Source organism: Carassius gibelio, chromosome B19 (assembly GCF_023724105.1).
Source record: "Carassius gibelio isolate Cgi1373 ecotype wild population from Czech Republic chromosome B19, carGib1.2-hapl.c, whole genome shotgun sequence".
NCBI lineage: Eukaryota > Metazoa > Chordata > Actinopteri > Cypriniformes > Cyprinidae > Carassius > Carassius gibelio.
This window is the reverse complement of record NC_068414.1, coordinates 8371659-8398613: the sequence shown is the minus strand read 5'-3', so window position 1 is coordinate 8398613 and position 26955 is coordinate 8371659. Positions and strand designations below refer to the sequence as shown.

General features: G+C 38.0%; 2 protein-coding genes across 2 annotated transcripts; both read left to right on the top strand.

Annotated features, from left to right (window-relative positions):
* The first annotated feature begins 2507 nt into the window (after nucleotides 1-2507).
* cratb (carnitine O-acetyltransferase b) lies at nucleotides 2508-16074 on the top strand. Its single transcript, XM_052584471.1, has 15 exons — nucleotides 2508-2811; nucleotides 3061-3279; nucleotides 4630-4748; nucleotides 4946-4999; nucleotides 5183-5348; nucleotides 5915-6089; nucleotides 6286-6376; nucleotides 6491-6578; nucleotides 6993-7093; nucleotides 7321-7440; nucleotides 9874-9996; nucleotides 10091-10226; nucleotides 11228-11290; nucleotides 11371-11508; nucleotides 15332-16074. Exons 1-15 carry the CDS (start codon nucleotides 2761-2763, stop codon nucleotides 15533-15535), a joined length of 1848 nt encoding a protein of 615 aa, XP_052440431.1. The 5' UTR covers nucleotides 2508-2760; the 3' UTR covers nucleotides 15536-16074.
* Nucleotides 16075-17509: 1435 nt separating this feature from the next.
* ppt2b (palmitoyl-protein thioesterase 2b) lies at nucleotides 17510-26082 on the top strand. Its single transcript, XM_052584543.1, has 8 exons — nucleotides 17510-17859; nucleotides 20904-21057; nucleotides 23013-23108; nucleotides 23188-23295; nucleotides 24005-24088; nucleotides 24172-24256; nucleotides 24379-24433; nucleotides 24950-26082. Exons 1-8 carry the CDS (start codon nucleotides 17719-17721, stop codon nucleotides 25091-25093), a joined length of 867 nt encoding a protein of 288 aa, XP_052440503.1. The 5' UTR covers nucleotides 17510-17718; the 3' UTR covers nucleotides 25094-26082.
* Nucleotides 26083-26955: the final 873 nt, after the last annotated feature.

Sequence of the window (26955 nt, the reverse complement as noted above, 5' to 3'; positions counted from 1 at the left end):
CTAATGTCACACTAGCCAAAAAATCTGTTCTGACCTTCCTTGCCTGTGCCTGGTAATGTGGTTATCTGCAAACTTGAATCTAACTGAAGGAGTTTGTGTGTGTGTGTGTGTGTGTGTGTATGTGTGTGTGTGTGTGTAGTTGTGTTTGGTTCTGTCCTGTGGTTGTATTGTCTATTTGTTTGAAATTCTGAAAATGATACAATAAATATAATATACAAAAAAAATATATATATCATGGGAAACACAGGGCTTTGGGAACATATGTGTTCCTGGAGAATGAAAGCATTCAAAAAGCACAGGTATATTTGTAGCAATACAATTCAGTACAGGGTCAAAATTATTAAGTTAAAAACATATTCCATGAAGATGTTTTGTAAATTTACTGAATATATTGCCAGCAGCCATATCACCCTGGACTGGTGTCCTACTGAAGCTAAGCAGGTCTGAGCTGGTCAGTACCTGGATGGGAGACCTCTGGGAACACTAGGTTGCTGCTGGAAGAGGTGCTAGTGAGGCCAGCAGGGGGCGCTCACCCTGTGGTCTGTGTGGGTCCTAGCGCCCCAGTGTAGTGATGGGGACACTATACTGTCAACAAGCACCGTCATTCGGATGAGACGTTAAACCGAGGTCCTGACTCTGGTCATTAAAAATCCCAGGATGTCTTTCGAAAAAGAGTAGAGGTGTGACCTCTGTTTTTTTTTTGTTTTTTTTTTTTTGTTTTTTTTGTACCCCCAGATTCCATAATTTAAAATATTGTCTTAAAAATATCTTAACAAATCTTAACAAATCATACATCAATGGGAAAACTTGTATGCAGCATTATTCAGATTATGTATAAATCTGAAAAAAAAAAAAAGACCCTTATGACTGGTTTTGTGATCCAGGGTCACATTTTTAGGACATTTCAAATCATTCATTCATTTTAAATTGTCAGGAAAGCAAGATCCCTTATGACCTTTCATTTTATTTTAATATAGGGGAGAGCGGGGTTGAAAGTAACGTGGGACGAAAGTAACAAAGCGATTTTCTCCGAGCCTCTTTCTGCATTTGCATTCCCAGCTATGACAGCATGTTCAGCATGCAATCCTTGACGGAGCTGAGAAATATCACGTGATTTCCTCATCATTTCCCGAAGTTAGGACCGTAAAACTGTTTTCGAGTACAAAAAGTAAATTATTGAAGCGGTAATCTTTTCAAATTAGTCGTGTTGTTTTTCTTGTTTCATGTGTCACAGTAATGTTCAATCTACAGGTTATTTAGTGCTTTAACACATCCTAAAGTTTGCATTTTCAGATTTTTTCAGTATAAAATTAAATCGAGTTTAAATGTCAGGAGTTCCTGTCGGGACGAAAGTAACAGTTGTTATTTTTGTCCCGCTACAGTGACAAGAAGTATTTATTTTGTTCCAGTGCATGCTCTATTGTAAATTTCTGTGTCTTGCATTATTTATTAAAATGTTTATGTCATATTATACCAAAATAATATGTCTGAGTGAGGGTCAGACAGACAGACAGAGGTCTGGTTTTATCCAGATGTTTTTGAGAGGGTGTTTCTGGACATAGAGGAACTTCTCTCTCTGGGCAGCTGCTACGTCACATTTATATTTAGTTTTTAGCCATATCTTAGCCTTAACACCTCCACCTGTGAATTTGCAGTGTTTCCAGATGTTTTAATGCACATTTTCAATTCATGCATAAAAAACAACTGAATGGAAACATAAATAGGCCTACTGTTACATTATGTTTAGAGGTTTTTTAATTTTTAAATTTTTTGATTCAATTTTTATACTGTACAAAAAAAAATGTTTTATAAAAATACATTGAAATTGACAATAAAAAAAAATACAGTCAGGTTTTGAGACATCTGATGAAACTTAAATTTTAAATGAAAATATGAAAATGTAATTTAATAATTTTTTTTGCATAGATAAAGGATACAATATGTTTGCAGTTACATATTAACAAGGTCACAATCAGGTATACTTAAGAAAAATAAGAGTAACAGAAAAAAATCTAGCTTATAATGTTGTGTTACATTTGTCCCAACCGATGGGGTCGAAAGTAACAATGTGCAACTTATGTTCAAAGTGAAATTATACTAAAGTCTTTCTACATTTCTACAAAATACCACCTGGTATTGATAGACCACACTTCTGAGTTACTGGCCACAGCAGAAATATATCCCTGTCTACAACATTATCTTTTAAAATGATGTTTTTCTGAAAAATGGTACTTTCGCCCCTTCTCTCCCCTACAATATTAAAAAAAATGTGTATAGAATACTCTGCAGAACTAAATAGCCCTGCAAGTTTGATCGATTATGATTAATGATTAATGATCAACTATCTCAAAAAAAAAAAAGAATTAACTGCTTGCATGAAATTTTATGTTAACCTCGGAGACACTTCTCTTCAGGCTCTGGATGAATTATTTCCTTGTCCTCGTGTGATTGTTAATGCGCACATACTCGAAATAACTCGGCAGTCCACACTAAACAGTGCGCACGTGGTTCAGCCTCCACACCCGAAGCGCGTGCGGACGCTCACGAACTCGAGCCGAACTTTGACGACTTCTAACAGACTCGACACTTCAGCTGTCGAAGGAGTTTCCTGCTGTCTTGTTTAGTGTATTAGAATAACGCGTTATCTTGCCGTAATATCATTGATGAAGATTCAGAGTCTCCGTGGCGTTCATGTTTGCGCAAGATTAAGCACTAACGTTAGTTTACTACTTCGATGTGAACAACAGACAGCGTGAAACAATGATTTTAGAGAGAATACCTCCAAGAATATGCTCTTTATTCATGCTCGGGGTAAGTCCTGTGTAGTATGACGCACATATTGTACGCGTGTTTTTATAAGTGTTAAGCACATTCACATTTAAAAGGACTGATTATTAGAAAAACTTGTAAAATATAAACATGCATATATTAACATATGAGATGCAAACTTCTGTCTTTGAGTTGAGGGGTCTTGCTTAAGGGCATGAGGGAAGTGACTTTGCAGTGTATTTGAAGTGTAAGCTGCCTGAGTGGTTCGTTTGTCCCGGTTTGTCCGTCCAGGCCGCGCGGAGACAGGCCCACTCCTCGCCGGTGCCGCCGCAGCCGGTGCCTCCGCTGCTCCAGACGCTGCAGCGCTACCTCACGGCCCTGGAGCCGCTCCTGCCGCCCGACGAGCTCGAGCACACCCGCAGGATCGTGCAGAAGTTCGGCTGCCCTGGAGGTCTGGGCGAGAAACTGCAACGAGAGCTGATTAAGAGAGCCAAGCACTCACACAACTGGGTGAGAACTGCGCGAACTATGTCAATATCAGGATTTATGTGTTAAGTCTTCAGTACTGGGCTACTTTTTTGTTTTGTTTTTTAATTAGAAAAGTATCATAATAGGCCTAGCTGTCTTTCAGTTTCTTAAAGGGGCCATGACATGAGAAATCAAATTTACCTTGATCTTTTGGCATGTAAGAGGTCCTTGTACCATTCAAACAGTCTGCAAGTTTCATATCTTAAAACCTCCTAATTATAAACAAAGCAAGCATTTAGAGAGTGAATCGTCCATCACTGGTTTCACAATTCAATTTCAATTACCATACCCGTGATTCAATTAAACTTGATATCCTGATGCGTCACAATTATATCAAATATATTTAGTTATTTATATTAAATTATATAGGCTATATTTAAACATAATTAAAAATGAATAATAGTAATAATAAAAAGTTATAATAAAAGTTAAAGTTACAAGCAGCTGAATGTTTCACTCCATCTCGAATTGCGCTTGTGGAAAATGCTTGAGAGACAGTGTCTCTTCTGCGGCTCGGTACACTTTCAGCTCGTTGTTTTAGTCTCAAGCAAGACTGTACGACATTCACGTTACATAATTTGGCAGATTTTTATGTAGAAAGGGCGACAGTGTACCGCATTAAAAATAAACGATCATTTGTTTTCATAACCGCTGGCCAAATTAAAAAACAAAGGTAAAGGTAAATCATGTTTGAGAGCAAAGGGGCCCTACACAGCTTGTGTATTTTGTCAATAGTGAGGATCGTCTCGGAGTCTGATTGCGCTGAATGCAAGTGTTTTGTCGTGTCAAAAGCAAATAGAAATGACTTAATCACTTGTCTTGACTGGATAGAGTATACAGATGTGTGCTTGCTCAGACACAGTCCTCTCACTTGAGTCTGTTGTCAGGACGGATGGAGTGAAAGAACGTTTGCTTTGAGGCGTTTGGTTTAAACCGCTCGGTCGCGTCTTTGTACAGATATCAGAAGGGTCCCAGAAGAAGGAACAAGTGGATGGTTTGTTTAATGGCATCCCGGATCATGTCAGAGGATTGATCGGAGCATTTTGTGTTGTAAATGAGTCACGGTGTCATGGAGCGTTCACAAACATTGGTTGTCAGAATGAGGGTTGAACACAATCACTTTTCTGATTTTCTTTCTTTGTGTGTGTAAAAGAACATTATTGACATAAGCTAACTTATGAGCATATAAAAAAAAACTGCATCCTTTTCTTGGGTCTTACTAAGAAAAGGAGATGAGGATGAACCATAATCTGTGTTTTAGGCGCACTAGCAGGCTGGTGTGTTTAGTTTGGTCTGGAGCATTTGGTGAGTGTGTGTCATGACTTTTCCCAGATTTCAGACTGGTGGGTGCAGTGGGCGTACCTGGAGTGCAGACAGCCCTTGGCAGTGCATTCGAACCCTGCCATCTCTCTGCCCAAACGAGACTTCACTGACTGGAAAGGTCAACTAGTGTATGTGACAGCCAAGATCAACACACACAAACACCCTTATAGAACTACTGATATACTGTCCTTTCCCTTCGGACGGTTCAGATAACTGATTGCACAGTAAAATCAAAGCATGGAACAAGCTGTTTTATCTGATATGCTCTTCTATCTGCGTATTTAATCTGCGTAATGTCTGTATGTCTACATTGTTTCTTGTGCAGGTTTGCATCAAAGCTGATTGCAGGAGTGTTGGACTTCAAAGCTCAGGTGGACAGGTCTGCATAATATTATTTAAACACAGTGGCAGATTTACACATTTATGTTTTCCAAGCAGTGCCAAACACTGGAACTTAATATCATGATATTACTTCTAAATATGTCATACTGTTGCTGTCTTTAGCTCAATGTGACTCCCTCTCTTTTTATCTTTCTCCTTGATTCCTCTCTCGCTCCTCCAGTGGGAGGCTGGCGCCGGAGTACATGCGCGGACACCCGTTGTGTATGGAGCTGTTTCCTCAGTTGTTCTCCTCCTGTCGAATCCCAGGCCCCAAACATGACCATGTGGTTCACTATGGACGTCCACGCTATGGCCAAGCACACATTACAGTGGTCAGGAACTACCAGGTAACCTACATTACCTAGTAAGATGATATTAGCAAAATAGATAGCCATGATTCTACAACCCAGTTTGCGTTCTAGAGAGTGTCAAAAGGCCTTATTTACTAATTTTTATATTTCCATTCATTCATTTAGCAGACAACTTATTATTATTTTTAAATCCAATATGACTTACTATTGATTACAACAGAAGCAATCTCAGCCTCAGTTAGCTTAACGCAGTACACGTAGCAGTACATATAAAGATGGCTTTCTGCAGCATTCAGCAATGTCACAGACATATCTATCTTGAATGCATTTTTGCTCACATTAAATCTTTTTCGCATACGTTCACACTGCAAAGTTTGGGGAATGACATCCGCATATTAATGCAGGATTCACACTCGAAAGAGCAATGGACGGGACAAAAAATATGTGTGAAAATGTATTTGTATTGTGGCTAGAGCACACTCACTAATTTCTGAAACACACATGAGCCTGGATAAACCTGTGTTTTGTTATATGTGAGCATACAGTTTCTTTAAAGCCCACAAACATGTAAATCTTCGTGATTAATGCGTGGTTGTGTGTAGTTTTTCCAGCTGGATGTTTACAACAGTGATGGAACACCACTGACAGAGAGTCAGATCCTTGCTCAGCTGTTGCGGATCCGCTCTCAGTCCTGGAAGACCGATAAGCAGCCGATGGGGATCTTGACCAGCGAGCATCGTCACACCTGGGGTCAGGCTTACACACGCTTGCTCAGAGGTGAACCTCTAGTACTGTTACACACGACACCAGGGAAGAGTGATGCACAGCAGGGCTCTGTACGAGGCCAGCCTCTGGCTTCACTCATGTGACCCGCTGTGGTTATATTCCACTCTTTACCATCTAGCTGCATATTTCAACTTTCTTGAGTTTTATGCTTGATTTAAACTTTTTTTTTTTTTACCCCCTTTTTTAGATAAAATCAATAAAGAGTCTGTGAGGCTGATAGAGAAATCGATCTTTACGTTGTGCTTGGACTCTCCGGTTATGATGATTTCTGATGAGAAGTAAGAATGGTTCACACATTGATTGATTGTGGATGATCCTGACAGTTGCTATTCTCATCTGATGTGTACCGGTGATGGTTTGATGTGGTGCTAAGGATGTTGGTTGTTTGGCAGATATTCTAGTCGAATGGCAGCACAGATTTTGCATGGGGGTGGCACGTTCTCAAACAGCGGCAATCGCTGGTTTGACAAGACGCTTCAGGTGAGTTACATGGCCATGACTCGGTCTTACTGCTCTGGCACTTAAACTAGGACCAGCTCTCGTTTATAATTAAGGGTGATGAATGACCCTTTTTCAGGAAATGTATCTCTAAAGAAAACCCTGATGTCACAGTTAAAGTAATTTGTGTATGGATAATATAATAATCATCATTACTCAACATGTGTAAAACTGTCATTCATATAGTTAATGTTAAATCCCAGTGGAGGACCGCATCTTCATACATGTAAAAAGCCTTCTTTTAGTCTTCTTAAAATTGTGTAAACCATGATTAATTTTGTTTAAATACTTGGTCAGTTTCAGCTTTTCTTAATTTTCATTGTTAACCTATTTGTTTTTCCCCCCGTATCTGTTTATTTGTTCTTTTCTTTCTTCTCCCCTCTGCTCTGTGTTCAGTTTGTTGTTGGAGAGGATGGGTCTTGGGGTCTCTTGTATGAACATGCGACAGCTGAAGGTCCACCTATAGCCACATTGTTGGATCATGTACTAGAATACTGGTAATAACTTAATAATCATGCCTTAAGACAAGCTGTTCCATGCATTTCTGATCTCTGCATTGTTTAGGCAGCATCTCACTAGCCAAATTGCTTTGTTTAATGGTGTCAGTCCTACAATGTTTTTGATGAATCCTCGTCTGTAACTTGGAGGACTCTCGGCCAGAGAGATGCTGGCCTTAAAAGAGTTTAGTGTGGTAACAATAATGGACAATGTTTTTCTCTGTTAGTAAGAAACCAGACAGGATGCGAGCTCCTTTGATTCCTCTGCCCATGCCCAAGAAACTCTACTTCTACATCAATTCTGAGATCAAATGGGATCTAGAGATGGCCAAGCAAAACCTGGATATGTGAGTTCAAATGCCTGTTACTGTTACTGTTTTGGGCTCTTTGGTGAACTGTTGTGTACTCTTTTCTTTAGCTGGAGGGGCTTAGCTGGGCTAGCTGGGAGATTGGCCAAATGTAGTATTGCAGTAGACCAGTCTTGAGCTCACAGGAACTTTTATTATCAGTAGCTGCCAGTCTACATTTACATAATAGGATTATCTCAATACATTAAATTTTTTTTACATTCATGAATTTAGCAGACACTTTTATCCAAATCAACTTACAGTGCATTCAGGCTAACTTTTTTTTTTTTTTTTTACCTAACATGTGTTCCCTGGGAATCGAACCCACAACCTTGCGCTGCTAACGCAATGCTCTACACTTGAGCTGCAGGAACACTCTGTTCTGGAGAGTGCTAAAAGGTCCCTATTTAACCTATTTATTAATTTAGCAAACTTTTTTTTTTAATCCAAAGTGACTTACTATTGATTACAATAGAAGCAGTCGAAACTAGGGCTGTGTGATATGGACAAAAAAAACCAGCACGATTTTTGGATCAATTTTGCAATTTCGATTTTAATCACGATTTTGACACACACAGACATGCTTTACAGTCATAAATGCATAAATTTTAAACATATTTCCAAAAGAAAACCAATGAGAGCTTTATCAAATGTCTCTAGAACAAAATAATCACTAGGTAAAGATGTCAAACAAAATGTTAAGACATACGGAAAAAAATAAAAATAAAACCGTGTTCAGGGATTTTGTTTTCCTCTTTTTTTTTTTTTTGCATTGGTCATAAAACTCACAGTATCGGTGCCTCAGGTGTTAAATGTTTTGCCCAATATATTTATTGCCCAAGGGTCACACGTACTACGTCTGCAGTGCGTATACAGTAAGTTATGTGTATGTGGTTCAGAAGCAGCAACTCGGACCTCAAAAAAATAAAAATAAAATATTGTACCCGACCCGCATTTTTTAAAAGCAGTAAATGCTCATCGTAGCGTCATTGGGCCATAGGAACGTTGGCAAAACTAACTAGGCAAAAAAAACACCTTAATATATTATGATTTTGTCAAGAATTATAAAAAATCGTCAGTAAGCTCATAATTTGTACTAAAATAGTCTAGTCTGGCTATGTCTATTTGTATGTTTCTCCAAGGTCAGCGGACAGCGAGGCTCGGGTTTGTTCCGATCCGAGCTCGTGAACGGAGAGCGTAATTCTGAATATCCCGCTCCGCTCGCTCATTCATTGGGGTCTCGCTCAACCCAGAATGACCTGCTGGTCCGAAAATATGCAAGGAGTCATTTAATTGTTTAGTAATAAACTTGTCTTTTCTGTGTTACTGCAAAGATAAAGTTGACGATGCATGAACGCCAGAGAGAAATGCACATTTCATATGGATTACATCATCAGAGAGTGGCCCATTTATTTTGTTTTGAATATTTTCATTTAAAAGAAGACATTTTAAGCTTTCTGTTATATATAGCCTATATTTCTCAAATCTGTGAGGCACACGCTGAGTGCCGGCGCCTATATACATTGTCTGCTAGGCTACATATTTGCTTCTTATTTATTAAATATGGGCAACTGATTGATAAAACATTGATCAAAATTAAGATACAATTTATACAAAACAAAAATCTTTTAAAAAGAGTTTTCTACAAAACAAAACTTAATGAAGTCGTCAAAATCATGTTTTACCAAAAACAGCGCCGTTGCTCCCCATGCAGTCTTCTTTACCGTCTCCATCTCTACGTACAGACTGAGCTCCTGCGTCATCTTCACCACTTGTAGTATAATTTCTTTGCTCCATGTACATCTGCGTTAGATGGATGTTTCTGCACATAATGGTGCTCCCATTAAGTTAATGTTTGAAAAACACACAGCACTGTGTTCGATTCTTCCAACATGTCAGAAAAAGCAAAAATGTTGGATCCAGTCTCTTTATCAGAAGACCGCTGCTTTTTCTGGTATCCAATGCAGTTAACGTTAAGAGAGAAAACTGATATTAAATAGCATAATTTAAGTACAACACAGATCATTTCTCTATAGTTAATACTACACTATACTGTAGTATTCATTAACAGTGTTGTAAGTACTATAATATATACAGTATGGTATGATTTCAAAACACTATAGTATTTACTGGTCAATTATTCTACATCCATCAGCTGTGTTTGAATAATAAAAGCCAAAGCCAGTCAAACATAAGTCTGTATGTGTAAATATTTGCAGTTTAAAGAATCTTGGCATCAGCAGTATTTTGAGGCTATAATGTGTGAAAACCCTCTAGACTGTCTGGCAGTTGTTGAGGTCTGGTACGACTTTAACCCAGGCAAAATTTGAGAATGACTTTGTCTTTTACATTTATGAATAAGTGGAGGAAATAAAGAACTGAATGCTGATAATAAAATGCTAATTTGTATTTTTAAAACTAAATTTCCCCCAGTCTCATCAACGATTTGGACATCAACTGTTTTAACTTCCAGCGCTTTGGAAAAGAGTTTGTCAAGCAACTTAAGCTGAGTCCTAACTCCTTCATCCAGGTGGCGATTCAGCTGGCCTACTACCGGTGAGGCTTTTAGATGAAGTTCTGCATCATCCAGTAACGACAGATGATAAAAGTGAAAGAATAAAGTGTGCGTTTGGCTCATGTTCTCTGCTAGAGTCCACAGTGAAGTATGTGCAGCCTGCGACATCGCCTCTCTGAGGATGTTCCAGGGAGGGAGAACTGACTACATCCGCTCTCCGACCAATCAGATGCTGAGCTTCATACAGGCCTTTGACGATGATGCCATGTCTGTGAGTAATGGATCAGTTTGGAGGAGCACACATTGTGGTGGTGGAAAAACACTGGGAACTGGTTGCATTGTTCTGCCTTTGGAGTCCGAAAGCAAATCATGCTTTTCTTATATAGATCATCTAAAAAGCCAACATTGTCTTAAATAGCCTTCAAGGCACTTCATCTTTTATGAGATGTGATTTTGACCAGATAAACTCAATCTTGATTTTTGTAAAATGTTGGAACAAGATGTTAAATATATAAGAATAAGGTTGAAAAAAAAAATACTTCAATACCTTAAAGTAACTACAAATGCAAAAGCAAAAATCTTTAAAAGAAATGCCGTGAGAAGCATGCTCTGATCTGCACAATGTTTTCACTTTTCTCCCCCTTACCTTTTTGCGTCTCTTTTTTAAACAGAAAAATTATGGAGATAACATGCAATGATTATTACTCTACCTTTAAAGCATAAATTAAATTTAAACAATAGGTCTATATGAAGTTCATAGGGGACGATTTATTTCCATTTTACAGCATGAAATACTCTTTAAACCTATAATAGTTCACATAAAATTTAACTCTTTTATATATTTCACAATATCTTTTTTTCACAAATCCTTGTTTATTTTTCCTAGTTTAGTCTTTATGACTAGATTTACAATTGTGATTTTGTCAATTCTGATTAAAAAAAGGCTAAAGTTTTGGATTTAAACTCATGATTCTGAACCAACGGATAAAGAGAGATTGAGAAGCTGATTTTTTTCTTATCAGAATTGTGAGCTATAATCCCGGAAAAGTGAGGGGGGAAAAGTCATAATTTTGAAAAATTTGAAATTATCTTTTTCTTTTTAATCATTTTATTCTATAGACTGCTACATTAAAACTGGCTTTTCTGTCACCAAATAGGCTCCAAACACCAAAATTGGTCTATTAGCATGATGGAGAGGGACACCATGTGACATGTCACATTCATAAGTAATGCTGATCATTAAATGTGTGTTTGTGTTGGCATGTGTTTTAGAGAGAAGCTAAGGTGCAGCTGCTGAGAGAGGCTGTTGATGCGTACAGCATCCTCACAGAGCAGGTGAATAGCATGGAAGCTTCTGACTCTATGCCCACATCCATATTTATGTTGACTGCATAATGAGTGTCATTTTTGATCAGTCGCTGAAGGGGCAGGGTATAGATCGCCACTTGCTGGGTCTTAAACTTCAAGCCATCGCGGAGGGACTGAGCGTGCCCCGAATCTTCATGGACACGGCCTATGGACTTGCCACTCACTGGAAACTCAGAACAGGACAGGTAACTTTGTTACATTCAAACAAAAGCTGCCTTAAAGGGGCCATGAACTGAGAAACCAAAAGTCCCTTGATATTTTGAAATAGAAGTCATTGTACTGTTAAAAAAAACATCTGCAAGTTTCAGAACTCAAAACTTTTTTTGTTAGTCTAAAAACAGCTGAAGGCAGTCTGCCAAAACCACAGTTTGTGGAATCTTCTACTCAATGATGTAATAGTTTGGATAAGCACCGCCAAGCAAGAATAAGACACCTCATGCACAGGCTGTGTTTTGAGGAGGCACTTACACAGTTCAGACGGTTCAAGCATTGCAGTGCATCAGAGGTAAAAAAAATAAATAAAATACAAACCTGATTCAAAAAAAAGTTGGGACACTGTACAAATTGTGAATAAAAACGGAATGCAACGATGTGGAATTTTCTAATTTCAATATTTTATTCAGAATACAACATAGATGACATATAAAATGTTTAAACTGAGAAAATGTATCATTTTAAGGGAAAAATAAGTTGATTTAAAATTTATTGGCATCAACACAAGACAAAAAAAGTTGGAACAAGGCCATGTTTACCACTGTGTAGCATCCCATCTTTTTATAACAGTCTGCGAACGTCTGGGGATTGAGGAGACAGGTTGCTCAAGTTTAGGAATAGGAATGTTGTCCCATTCTTGTCTAATACAGGCTTCTAGTTGCTCAACTGTCTTAGGACTTATTTGTCTCATCTTCCTCTTTATGATGCACCAAATGTTTTTCTATGGGGGAAAGATCTGGACTGCAGGCTGGCCATTTCAGTACTTCACAAATATAATTTATATACAATAAATACAATTTTAGTGCCCAATACCGAACCTTGTGGAACACCACATGTAACTTAAATCTGATTTAACACCATTTATTTGTGCAAACATATATCTGTCTCTGAGGTAACTTTTCATCCAAGGGAAGGCTTTTCCTCTTATACCATATCTCTCTAGTTTCATCATTAATAAGCCATAATCAATAGTGTCAAAAGCTTTATTTTAAGTCTAGGAACAGCCCCATAGTATATTCATTATTATCCACTGAAGTAGAAATGTCTTCTACCAGTTCCATCAATGCCATTAAGGTTGACCTATTTGCTCTAAAGCCATATTGATGTTTGTGTTTATCTATAAAATTATCAAGCCTGCATAAAATAAATTTCTCTAAAATCTTTGAGAACTGGGGGAAAAAAGAGAAATTGGTCTGTAGTTGGAAAAAATATGCCGATCTCCACTTTTAAAAATAGGAATAACTTTAGCTGTTTTCATATTACTTGGGAATATGCCTGTTAAAAATGACTGATTACAAATGTCTAAGTGGTTTTTACTATATTCTATAATGTTTTTTATTAATGACATGTCAATATCATTACAGTCAATGGAATATTTATTCTTACAGTTATTAATGTCAATTATTTCCTTTTCATCAACTCGCCTAAAACAAGTATTAATAGAAATATTGCCTAATATCTACCTAATTCCCAATTCTCTGCTCCACAATCTCCTTTGCTAACTTATACCGAATATTTACATAATACTCATTGAATTCATTGACACTGCCATTCATTGTATTTATACTTATTTTATCATAATTCATAAAATAATTTGGGTAATCTACTTTTCCAGTATTCTTTTTAATTCTACAATTTCTACCATTTTGTTTTTACATGCCTTCTATATTCCCTCAGTTATCCATGGTTTATCCAAATTTTTTTATTTTTCCTAACATTAAACAATGTTTATCATTTTATCAGGTTAATATTGTCAAAAAGCACCATACGCTCCATTAGGATCTTTATTTACATAAACCTAATTCCAGTTTTGTTTCTTTAAGTCCTCACCAAGAGCAGCAATAACTTCTGGTGTTCTATGTCAAATAGGCATTGAATAACTATTTTTCAAATAACCTTTAAAAGATCCCAAAAACTGGAAGATGATCAGTCATATTATTTATAAATAACTTTCTACTATTTCCCCTCATATTTAATTTGTGTTGTCTGTTAATGTAGCCGTATCTACCGTTACTCTACTAGGTTTTGTAATCACAGGAAATAGACTTTTACTATACATTGTATGAATAAAATTTGTTATCATCTCATTTCCATTTGGATTCAACAAATCGATATTGAAATCTCCACATACAATTTGTACTTTGTTCTCATTCCATTTGTCAAGCATACCAAATAAATTATCAGTACATGTTCCCGGTAATCTATACACACAACTAATAATTGTATTTTTTGATCTTTCAGACTTGATTTCTGTGGTTACCCATTCCATAATATCATCTATAATCATTAACATACTTTTAATCGAATTACATCTTAAAGCGGTGTCGTTTTCTCATTATAAAGCCATGTCTCCGACACGGCAATAACTTTAAATATATTAAACTGACACAATCCTTAATGTATAATACATTTTTTAAAAGACTACAGCTATTTAGATGTCATATTGATAATGTCCACTTTATTTTCATGTTTCTATGATTTTTTTTTTTAATCAATTTAAACGTACAGTATGGGATTTTTGGCCACCAGGGGTCACTCAATCAAAATAATAACAAGACGTACTTCGATGACGTCGGGAAAGAGCGTAAGGCTCATGGGACTTGCTGTTCATTGGAACACGCGCTCTGTCGCTCCCTATCATTCCTTACTCATTCTAACTTAGTATTTTGACAATCACGTCTTTTTGAACAGAGAGATATATGAATTATGAGACCCCTATCAAATCAATATTCCATCTAGCTAGTAGTAATATATGTTAAAACACGGTCGCCTTTCGTTAATAATTATAATTACGTTATACTATGATATCGAACAAGTTAGAGAACTGCATCTGAAGCTACTTTATTCAGTTAGATATAGAACAAATGTAGATTTACATGAGAGCTAGTCCGTCTGCGTTTTACACAAGAAATCATCGTTTCACAAAATATATGGATGGATAAAGTTAGCTGAATGGATGCATACCTGTTTATCAGAATGCAAGCGAGTTGGGCATCTCTCTGTAGTTTCAGCTTGTCACGAAGCTCTCTCTATCTTGGAAATGCAACTCCAATATTTACCTGTGTCTTGTTGCTTCTCTTGTCCCAAAACCATCTCGGGTCATTTATTTCACCCGTGCGTTTGCGCTTCACAGAACGTGCAGGCAAAGCATAATCATGATCCATAACGAAGTTATTGATTGAGGTATAAATACGAATATAAACAATATAAATATAAAATATAATAGTCTCGATCAAGGCTAGCTACTACTTTTTCTTCTTCGTCTCGTCTTTGCTTCTGTTCACCTTTGTATTTGGCAGTTCCGCAGGAAGTTAGATAAACTAGAGGGGTCAAAGTTTATATGACGCCATAGACGGGTGACAAAACGGAAATAAAGAAACATGCCGTGTCTTCTAATTAAACTATAATTTTCTCCGGATTTGAAAGTTCGTGGAAACTGTCGGGATAATGTAAGTATACAAATAAAATATATATATATAACATAGATATAGTGATTTCTGCTATTTTTAAAGCAAAACAATTACATATTGCGCCTTTAAACTAAATTCTTCCTCAACTGCGCTTGCGATTGGTGTTTTTTTTTTTATTTTTTTATTACAATATAACATTTCTGTCCTTCCGGAAGTAGCTGCACACCACAGAGTGCCGCCATCTTGGATCCCATTACCTTCAATTACTGTATCTCGTTTTTGATATGGTTACATCCCTCCTCGTATTTCATCCCCATCTTGAGTGCATTGCAGGTCTGTTGTAAATGTATTTTACCATTGTATCTTCTGTGCATCTTCCTCTCAGGTGCCTGCCAACACAGACAGTGTGATGTGTTTTGGACCGCTGGTTCCAGATGGATATGCAGTCTGTTACAATCCACAGCCAGATCACGTCCACTTCTCCATCACTGCCTTCAACTGCTGTGAGGAAACCAACGCAGAGAAGCTGGCTCTCACATTGGAACGATCGCTTCGGGATCTCCAGGAGTTATTTCAGCCCACCGTCTAGACACTCAGATGGTTTTAACACTACTCCAGCGTTGTGACAGCTTCAGGAAGACAGAATGCACTCCTGAAAGAGCCAGGCTTTAACAAATGGTCTTCATGGAAGCTTACACCTGAGATGCACCTGTACACATATGATGGACCATTTGCTAATAAGAAATACATGGTTATTTTTGGTATTTTAAGAACAACTATTAAAGCTTAAACCAGTAATCCAATGTAATGCAACACTTAAAGGTGTTTAAAATGTGATATTCTCTAATTGTGCATTTGGGTCCCTCTGCAGCATGGAGTTTCAAATAAGTCAGATTTTATGTGACATGTTAAATCCCAGCAGTTCAATTTGATGTACGCTTCATTAACTGTGTGCTTTGTCAGAAAGTGACCAAATATTTCCAAAACTCACACATTTATATATTTTTGGAAATCATTAAATGTTACAAAATCAGTAATTGTTACTATTTAAATATATGGGAGATATCTGTTGCTCATGATGTACTGAAAAAAAAGTGTTTTCTGATAATAAATCAAGTGGTAACATGAGTTTTTTTTTTTCTTCTCCAAATGTCCCTTCGCTCTGTCTGATTATATGAATAGTTAGGTTGGTTTGTTCTGAAAGCAAGTTGCAAACCATTTCATTAGAATCCAATTACTGTTTTCTCACAAGCTGTATCTTCTTGTCAGTAGTGCTAACCAGTTTTGGTTCAGTATAAATGTTGAAGTGCTACCTACTGCACACAGTAAAGTCACTCCAGAGCCATGCTCTTCCACGTAATATGCTTTTGTAAGATTTGCTCACTCACTGCTGGCTGGAAATGTACAAACTTACATTTTTCACAGTGAACGTTCTGCACCAATTTTTGTACAAAATCAGGCAGGACAAGGGGTAAATGCTGCTAGTTTAGCCGAAAGGGTTTCCGGAGCGGTGACTGAAGCTGTCAGGTCCCACATGGCCTGCTGCCTCGAGGAAAGACCTAGTTTTGAGTGTCCTGGCATGCAGAGCTGGTGGATTACATGTAATCTGAAACTGTAGGTCGTTGTTGTGTCCATTTTGTCCCCCTGCCAAACTATTACACACTAACTGAAATCACTACCTGATTCCCTAGCATTTCCGTAAATCCTTTGGTTAAATGCTGTGCAAATCCTGACTAATGATTATTGTGTGAATGTTTATAGAACTGGGAGACTTTTTAAGTGTATTTAAACCGTAGGCTGATTTAGAAAGCAAAGAGAAAACGTAATTGGGGAGAATCAATAAATTCTGAATAATTTATTGATATTGTGTGAATATATAGTTATAGTTTATTATAGGCAAAATAAACTAAATTTATTTTGATATTTTGACACTTCAGACATTCTACTAACTATAAGAAACTTTGTGACTATGTCTATTAACTCTAAGAGACTTAGATTGGGTTTAGGATTAGTAGGATATGGTTCTCATAGTATGTTGCATGTTGTGGATCCATCACAATAAAGTGTTAGAAGATATTAAGCAGACACAGGACTAATACTCTAATGACTGCTAGCTGACATGGAGTTGCAAAGTTACTTACTGTTAGTATAATGTCTAAAGTAAACTATCGAAATAAAGTGTTACCAATAAATAGTCTGATTACGAATATTTTAAAATGTAATTTAATCAAACAAGTACTTAATTTGTGCAATCTGAGTAGTCCAGATTATTTAGTTTCATACATGGTCATAGACTTGAGAGGCGTTTCTTACCTCAGATTGTGATGCATGGTTTACAAATGTATTTACAGTACATGGCATTTGTAAATATAGTCAAAGCTAAATATTGTGACAGTGAGATTTTTAGAAACGAAAATTAAAAGAGAAAAAAATAAATATTAAATTGAAATAATTCCCTTTTCACAAAACTTATGAATCAAACCTCTTATTTTTCATAGAAGCTACACTGTGATGGGCAGAAAGCTTCATAATGTCTGGGAGTGTAGATGTCCGTCTGGGAGGGCAGCTGAGCACGGATATGACGAACGCTTGTTGATGTACTAACCGGAAGCAACATAAACAGATGCAGGTCGCCCTAAATATGATCGAGGGAGCCGAGCGCACACAGAAACTCACACAGGAGCGCCCTGGAGATCACTTCTGACCTCACTGTTTTGGTTTTATTCTAATTTTAATCTAAATTAGACGTGGTTTTGTTTTATCGTTTTTGTTATGATGAAGGGTGCGTGTGTGTGGTCGCTGGTCACTGTGTGTGTGTTGTGTGTGTGTGTCGCGTATAAACCTGTGATCATCATTCACGGGCTCTTCGACACCTCTGCGGATTTTATCAACCTTCACCGATTCATCAACCTGGTAAAGCATTCCTCTGATAACATTATTATATGTTTCCTCTCGTTACTCTGTCACCAAGAGTATCAAATCTGTCCGTGTGCACAGGGTCAATATACAGACAATAACTCCACAATAGAGACGACTAGAGGACAAAAACCTCCTTCCTACCACGATACAGACACTGAGAGTATAAAACAGTGATTCCATCTTTTTTATAATCTACCTAAAATTCTGTCCATTCATTTAGGGTTATTAATTAAAAGCATACGTTTTTATCAATTACCAAAAATAAATTAATAAAAATACTGTAGGTCTTATCTTCAGTTATTTAAAAAAGGAAGGAAAGATACTGAAACAAAATAAAATCATATAATGTTCCATCATTTATTGCTGTAGACGTGTTTTGTTGTAGTTCCTCATGACTGAGGATGGGAATAAGCAATGACAGATAATGCCATGTGAGAAGCCATACTGCTGTGTATGTGTTGTCTGTTGGTTTTTAAATAATATAGTAAATAAAAAGAAAACGACAGAATAGAAAAAGAATAGAGCAAGCTAGTGTTAGAGGTCTTTTTGAGAATACAAAACGATTAGAAAGGTAGTTAATGTTTTTTTCTTTTAAGATTAGAATTAGAATAGGGAGTGCTAAAGTTAGAGGGTCAAATAAAGATGGAAGAGATGTGTTTTAAGCCGATTTTTGAAGATGGAAAGGAGCTGCTTGGATTGATTTGGGGAGGTCATTCCACCAGGAGGAAACATTTAATTTAAAAGTCCGTAAAAGTGACTTTGTGCTTCTTTGGGATGACACAAACGCAAGCTTCTAGAGGCACATAAGTCTGAAGTAACACATTTAGGTAAATGGGTGCAGAGCCAGTGGTAGTTTTGTAGGCAAACATCAATGCCTTGAATTTGATGCGAGCAGCTATTGGAAGCCAGTGCAGATTGATAAACAGAGGTGTGACGTGTATTCTTTTTTTCTCATTAAAAATTAATCTTGCTGCCGTGTTCTGAATTAATTGTAAAGGTTTCATAGAATTGGATGGAAGACCTGCCAAGAGGGCATTGAAATAGTCCAGCCTGAACAGAACAAGAGCTTGAACAAGGAGTTGTGCAGCATGTTCCCAAAGAAAGGGCTTGATCTTCTTGATGTTGAATAAAGCAAATCTGCAGGATCAGACAGTTTTAGCAATGTGGTCTGAGAAAGTCAGCTGATCATCAATCATAACTCCAAGGCTTCTAGCTGTTTTTGAAGGAGTTATGGTTGATGTGCCTAACTTGATGATGAAATTGTGATGAAACGATGGGTTTGCTGGAATCACAAGCAGTTCTGTCTTGGCAAGGTTGAGTTGAAGGTGATGGTCCATCATCCAGCAAGAAATGTCTGTTAGAAAAGCTGAGATGCGAATAGCTACCGTCGGATCATCAGGATGGAATGAGAAGTTGAGTTGAGTGTCATCAGCATAGCAGTGGTATGAAAAGCAATGTTTCTGAATGACAGAATCTAATGATGCCATGTAGACAGAGAAGAGAAGTGGTCCAAGAACTGAGCCCTGAGGCACCCCAGTAGTTAGATGTTGAGACTTGGACACCTCACCTCTCCAAGATACTTTGAAGGACCTATCTGATAGGGAAGACTCAAACCATTGAAGTGTGGTTCCTGAGATGCCATTTGCCAGTAGGGTTGATAGGAGGATCTGGTGGTTAACTGTGTCAAAAGCAGCGAACAGATCAAGCAGGATAAGTACTGAAGATTTGGATTCTGCTCTTGCCAGTCTTAGAGCTTCAACAACTGAGAGCAAGGCAGTCTCAGCTGAATGTCCACTTCTGAAGCCAGATTGTTTGCTGTCAAGGAGATTGTTGTGTGTGAGAAATTCAGAGACTTGGTTGAACACAGCTCGTTCAAGTGTTTTTGCAATGAAACGAAGATGGGAAACTGGTCTGTAGTTCTCTAAAAGAGATGGGTTGAGGTTGGGTTTCTTAAGTAGTGCAGTTATACGAGCCTGTTTAAATGATGAGGGAAAAACACCAGTGTGGAGGGATGTGAAACAGCCAAGTTTAATAACAGCCAGTTTGAAGGTTTTGGGGACATATCCTAATGACAATGAGGAATTAATAATAGTCAGAAGAGGATCTATGACTTCTGGAAGCACCTCTTTTAGGAGCTTACATGGTATAGGGTCTAACATACATGTTGTTGGTTTAGATGATTTAACAAGTTTATAAAATTCTTGCTCTCCTATAGTAGAGAATGAGTGGAACTGTTCCTCAGGGGGTCTATAGTGCACTGTCTGATGTGATACTGTAGCTGACGGCTGAATGGTTGCAATTTTATCTCTAATAGTATCGATTTTAGAAGTAAAGTAGTTCATAAAGTCATTACTGTTGTCTGGTGATCTGTATCTGGTGTGTGTGTGTGTGTGTGTGTGTGTGTGTGTGTGTTTTGTGTGTGGTCTGGTGATCTGTAACTGGTGTGTGTGTGTGTGTGTTGTCTGATGATCTGTAACTGGTGTGTGTGTGTGTGTGTTTTGTATGTGGTCTGGTGATCTGTAACTGGTGTGTGTGTGTGTGTGTGTGTGTGTGTGTTTTTCTGATGATCTGTAACTGGTGTGTGTGTGTGTGTGTGTGTGTGTGTTGTCTGATGATCTGTAACTGATGTGTGTGTGTTTTGTGTGTGGTCTGGTGATCTGTAACTGGTGTGTGTGTGTGTGTGTGTGTGTGTGTGTGTGTGTGTATTATGGTGATCTGTAACTGATGTGTGTGTGTTTTGTGTGTGGTCTGGTGATCTGTAACTGGTGTGTGTGTGTGTGTTGTCTGGTGATCTGTAACTGGTGTGTGTGTGTGTGTTGTCTGGTGATCTGTAACTGGTGTGTGTCTGTGTGTATTATGGTGATCTGTAACTGATGTGTGTGTGTTTTGTGTGCGGTCTGGTGATCTGTAACTGGTGTGTGTGTGTGTGTGTGTGTGTGTGTGTTGTCTGGTGATCTGTAACTGGTGTGTGTCTGTGTGTGTGTATTATGGTGATCTGTAAATGATGTGTGTGTGTTTTGTGTGTTGTCTGGTGACAGTCTCATCCAGGCACTAATGTGACTGTCCTAGACCTGTTTGACCGCAGCGCCAGCTTGCAGCCGCTCTGGAAACAGGTGGAGGGCTTTAAAGAAGCCATATATCCCATCATGCAGCACGCAGCCGATGGCGTCCACCTCATCTGCTACTCGCAAGGTTAGTAGCCCACACAATAGTGTTCAGCTGTGTGCTTTACTAGAGGCCGTTGCTGTTAGGCATGATGTGCTCTGCAACATCATGACATTACGCTGTGGTCTGCTGAGCAGAGAGAGGAAACGAGTTGTTCTTTTATCTGTTGCTGTGCTGAGGTTTGAGCACGGCGGAGGAGCTGCAGTAAACACTAGACAGCACCACGACGGACAAAAACAGAGGTCTTCGTGTATTTTTGTTCTGAAGAAATAAATATGTGAAGTGGAAGGCCAAAATATTACAGTATATTTAGTGAGTAATCCACTGTTTTGTAGCGAGGGGCCAAACTGACAATTTTGACCTGAGATTTGAAGGTAAGGTCATAGTTTATGTTTTATAGGACGATGCACACAGAGCTACAGCCCTTTCTGTGGCATGCGTTAAACAGACCGAAGACCTTGCAATATGGCACACTGCTCTAGAGAAATCCACATTTAAACCCCTATTTTACAGTCGCAGTGTTTTTCATAAACCCTTGACCTTGGGCAGATTTTATGGCATGGTTTCTGTGCCACCAAAGAGGATGGGTTAAATTGGACACTAGCATTTTTTGCATGGCATTTGTGAATATAGTCAAAGCTAAATATTGTGACAGTGAGATTTTTAGAAACGAAAATTAAAAGAGAAAAAAAGAAATCATAAACTGAAATAATTCTCTTTTTCACAAAACTTGTGAGTGAGTGACGTGACATTCAACCAAGTATGGTGACCCATACCCAGAATTCATGCTCTGCATTTAACCCATCCGAAGTGCACACACACAGCAGTGAACACACACACACACACACTGTGAGCACACACCCGGAGCAGTGTTCATCATTTATGCTGCGGCGCCCGGGGAGCAGTTGGGGGTTCGATGCCTTGCTCAAGGACACCTAAGTCGTGGTATTGAAGGTGGAGAGAGAGCTGTTCATGCACTCCCCCCACCCACAATTCCTGCCGGCCCGAGACTCGAACTCACAACCTTTCGATTGGGAGTCCCACTCTCTAAACTTTTGCACACGGATGATGCTTTTTTTTTTTTTTTCTTTTAAAGAGGAACGTCTCAAGAACAAATGCTGATTAAATCTATATTCTTTTCAGCTATCAAAACAATTGCATAGAACATAACCACAGTGCCACAGATATACTTTTTCCTAAGTTTGTGCATGCACCTCATGAAGTATAATCTTTATTTTTTTATTATTTGTGATATAATGCAACAAAGAAAGCTAAAGTTAACCGATTTTAATACCAGACCTTCCAATCTCCAGATCAGCTATTTACGTTTAGATATTTTTGTTCCATTCAATCATTTATAATTGTAAGGTTCTGAAGCTTGGTGACTAGTCCAGTCCTGTACATACGGGTACATTTACACTAGAGCTGTACCGGCCTCTAGTGGCTACACCCTGGTGTTACATATGGAGATCATTTATCTGCCCAGATAGTTCTTCACACTCGATTTTAAATGCCTTTTTCTCTGTTTTAATATTAAAAAATGCATTAATGGGAGAAAAATAATAATACAAATATGTCTTTATATATTTTAAATATATATTTTTTTATGACACAATACAAATATTGTTAAGTAAAATCCCCTCAAAATACAAAATCTTAATAAAAAAATATTGACATAGTAAAATGTAGTAGATTGATGTGAAATGTTAGACTCAATGTGTTTGTTGGCCCATGAGTGTGATCCAGAGGTGAGGAGCATCAGGGGCTAAAGCTAACTGCTATAACTTAACTCTGTTCTAAAGTTTTATGTTTTGCATTTTGTGAACATTTTTTTAAATGGGAGACTCTTAATAAGTTCTGCTTTTGACTTAATAAACGTACAGATTTTTGCGGTGGTGCTCATTCTGCTCTCACTCCTGTTGTTGTAAGCGTGACTTGTCTTCTCTGAGGTTAACGCCAGGGCATGTGTGAATCTGTTGCAGGTGGCCTGGTGTGTCGAGGGATCCTGTCCACTCTTCCAGATCATAACGTGCACTCGTTCATATCTCTGTCTGCTCCGCAGGCCGGGCAGTATGGAGGTACGCTCAGAAACACATCTACAGACTGCTGAGAATCATCTGGTTTTGCTCATGTTTCATATTTGCTCTTCTTTTGTAGACACAGACTATCTGAAGTACCTCTTCCCTCAGTTCGTCAAATCCAACCTGTATCATGTGTGCTACACCGCAGTGGGCCAGAAGATCTCGATCTGTAACTACTGGAACGGTGAGTGGACGACTGGAGCAACATCATCCTGGTACTCAAACCATTAATGAGCCATCGGTTGCTTTTAGGTGATCTATCTTCTAATTAAATCATTTGTGTATTTTTGTCTTATTAAAGACTTTAAAACTAGTTTTTCGTAAACCCCTTGAGAAGCTTTGCCCTGGGTTGCTGTAATATGTTAATGTTTGTGCTAATATGAGTTACACACAGACTTCTTCATTCAGTGCACGCATCACAACAATGGTAACAGTTCAGTTGGATTTTAATTTTTATTAATTGTAACTGTAGCCATTTTATTTGCTCTTTTTGTTTTGCTACTCCTGCCAAGACAGCAAATAAAAACAACAACAGGAAAACAGAGCAATTGCATAATGTAGTTGTGCCGCAATGCACTCTGGGAGTCAGTGAGTATAATGAGTAAACCTAAAGCAAAGGATCCCCTACAGTTCTTTTGTAGTTACTAGTACTCTTGTGTAACTAAACAGTTGTCTAGTAGTAATTCACTTTACTTAACTTTTTTGAGTTCGCCTAACTAATCAGATTCTTCAGTGAACTGTGACAGAACGGTTCGTGCTGTGTCCAACTAAGCTCAAGAGGAAATATACCTGTAACCATTTCTATTTCAATAGTGGTATTATTAAGAAGACGAGTGAGTTCCTGTGGTCTGGCGAGTCATGCGGTGATGTTTCAGTGTGTGTTTTGTCTCCAGACCCTCATCACAGAGACATGTACATCAACAGCAGTGATTACCTGGCCATACTGAACAACGAGAAAGAAAATCCCAACTCTACAGGTGAGGAGACGCACATCACCTGCTTCCAGCGAAACACTAGTTCTGTTAGAGCTGCTGTGTGATGAAGTATTGTCTTGACACAGCTTGGAAACAAAACTTCCTGCGCATTAAGAAGCTGGTGCTGATTGGTGGAGCTGATGATGGAGTCATCACGCCGTGGCAGTCGAGGTTGGTCCAGTCACCGGTCAGCTCGGTCATCTTCAACTATGAGTCACAAACGCTTGTGATGGGTGTTTTCCATTATTTGTTGTTAAGAGATTCTTATGATGCCTCATTTTCTTGCTTTTCAGTCAGTTCGGTTTCTACGATGAGAATGAAACGGTCGTTGAGATGAAAAACCAGAAAGTAAGTATCATTTCATTTCTTTGTAAGTCCAGAGTAATGTGTCCTCTGACTCTGACAACAAATACCATGTGTATATGTGTATATAGTGCTGTCAAAATTAGCTCGTTAACGCAGGTGGATAATTTTTCCAGTTTAAACTGTTTAACACCGCTAATGCAGAGGCCTCCATCACTGTTTTCAGTTGCACAGACACACACGAGGATGCACGCTGTAGCCTTATCATTTGATATTAAACGTGAAAGAAACTCCAAACTGTCCTATCACCATAGTCAAAGAATGCCAATCCAAATAACAATAGATGTTAAAATTGATCGCTCTCAGTAGTAGTGTAAGGCTTTAGTGATATTTAGGGGGAAAATATCTATTATAAATCTGAGACCTCATCAGTGATACTCACTTTAGTCATAAAAGAGACCCCATTAAACAAATGTATGGTTCTCCGTAATGAGAGCCAGCTCAGGACCTCAGACCCTCGACAGATTGGACTTCCTCCTCATGACTCCTCATGTTTTCCAGGTGTTTTTGACGGACATCTTCGGGCTGAAGACGCTGTACGCTCGAGGAGATCTGGCTCTGTGTTCGATGGCAGGTGTCGCTCACGTCTTCTGGCACTCCAATGAAACCGTTTATAAAACCTGCATTGAGAAATGGCTCACGTAGACACTGACAAGTGCCCACACTTGACTACAGATCTTTCTCTATTTTCTATTCGTTGTATACATGTCGTTACAGGACACTAATGCATGGCCTCATACACACATTCAGTGAAATACAGGGGTAGAGAGGTGACTTCTAAATATAAGGAATAACCATCAGTGCCTGAGGGATACATTTCTCATTTTGCAGAAAGATCTGAAGCTCTATTTTTCAATGTGTAGATATAGTTTCTATTTCCTCTTGAATTATGTGGTGTGTTTGATGTGGACTGTGCTGCTGCAGTAACATTTATGCCTTACATATGATGTGTTTGGACATGACTTTGTCTCTAATCCAAGTGCTAACAGTGCAATGAGAAAGGAGAGAATAAGGGAGAAAGGAGAAAAAGGGATAGCGTGAAAGAAAGCGGAAAGGGAATTGCATTTGTAGGATAAAGCATTACCTCTCACTTCCCGACTCTGAACCGCTCATTCATATGAAATACTTTTACTGTTATTTTATAATCATGGAAACCTGGTGTTTTATGCTTGAAGGTCATCTTGCTCTAACAAGGTGTTCAGGTCACATAGTGTTAACATTTTTAGAAAGATTGAGAAAAGGGTTTAATAGAAGCACAATTTGAGAGAATGTGTTGTGAAATCTATTTCCTCTGGCTGAGATAAACACATGCTATACAGATGAGTACTGTACAAAACATATTTATTGTTATCATAGCAGTGTTATGTGCTTGGTTTTATGTTTTGGCTTGCTTGAACTATTTTTAATTAAATGTCTAACATTGGGGGTTATCGGATAGTTTACCATAAAGTATACTGTAAGTATAGTGTCTGAAGTAGAGAACTCTTTAATACTGAAGTACAATTTTCAATATTTCAACACCGTGAACATCTTCAGATGTAGATTTTGTAAGGGACTTGAGCTTCATACCAGTGTGCTTTACTGTTTGTACTCAAGCCATCTTTCAGAATAAAATTGCCATTTTATGAAATTTACAGTGTTGTCTATTGTTAAACGTTATTTTGCATAAGTGCAGTGATCTGAAGCAGGGTTCCTCGAATCTTTCCCCCGAGACCCAGAGCGCTGCAGAGGTCACACTCGGTCACCTGTGATCTTCTAATGATCCTGAACACACTGATAGACAAGCTCTGCAGGAACAGTGTGGGGTGACGCACCAAGTTACCTTATCAGATTACTTTTGACTTTAGAAAAAAATCTCAGAGTTACTTTTTCACACTAGTAACTTCATTAACTTAGTTTCCGCGTCTCGACTGACTGCTCTCATGTTCAGAGCACTGTTACTGTAGATCTAGACTAAACGAGACCCTGGACACAAAACCAGTCATAGGGGTAAATGTTTTCAGAATTGAGATTTATGCATCATCTGAAAGCTGAATAAATCCTCTTTCCTTTGATTTCCTATCAATTTCCTATGTTTTGTTAGGAGGACTATATTTGAAAATCTGGAATCTGAGGGATTCCACTAAATAAAAATAAAAATAAACTAAACTAAATATTGAGAAACAACAAAGTTGTCCAAATTAAGTTTTTAGCCAAGCATATTACTAATCAAAAATGAAGTTTTGATATATTTATAGCTGGAAATTTACAAAATATCTTAATGGAACGTGGTCTTTACTTAATATCCTGATGTTTTTTGGCATAAAAGAAAAATTGGTAACACTTTAGAATAATGGTTCATTAGTTAATGTTAGTTAATTCACTAATTAACATGAACAAACGATGAACAATACGTTTATTACTGTATTTATTCATCTTCGTTAATGTTAGTTAATGAAAATACAGTTATTCATTGTTAGTTCATGCTAATTCACAGTGCAATAACTAATGACAAACACAACTTTTGA

Excerpts from the sequence above, each read along its gene's own strand:
- cratb (XM_052584471.1), top strand. The coding sequence starts at position 2,761 with ATGATTTTAGAGAGAATACCTCCAAGAATATGCTCTTTATTCATGCTC. Across the intron at positions 5,349-5,914 it reads CAGTGGTCAGGAACTACCAG|TTTTTCCAGCTGGATGTTTA; the intron begins GTAACCTACATT and ends GGTTGTGTGTAG. Across the intron at positions 9,997-10,090 it reads ATTCAGCTGGCCTACTACCG|AGTCCACAGTGAAGTATGTG; the intron begins GTGAGGCTTTTA and ends GTTCTCTGCTAG.
- ppt2b (XM_052584543.1), top strand. The coding sequence starts at position 17,719 with ATGATGAAGGGTGCGTGTGTGTGGTCGCTGGTCACTGTGTGTGTGTTG. Across the intron at positions 24,089-24,171 it reads AGAAAATCCCAACTCTACAG|CTTGGAAACAAAACTTCCTG; the intron begins GTGAGGAGACGC and ends GTCTTGACACAG. Across the intron at positions 24,434-24,949 it reads TTGAGATGAAAAACCAGAAA|GTGTTTTTGACGGACATCTT; the intron begins GTAAGTATCATT and ends CATGTTTTCCAG.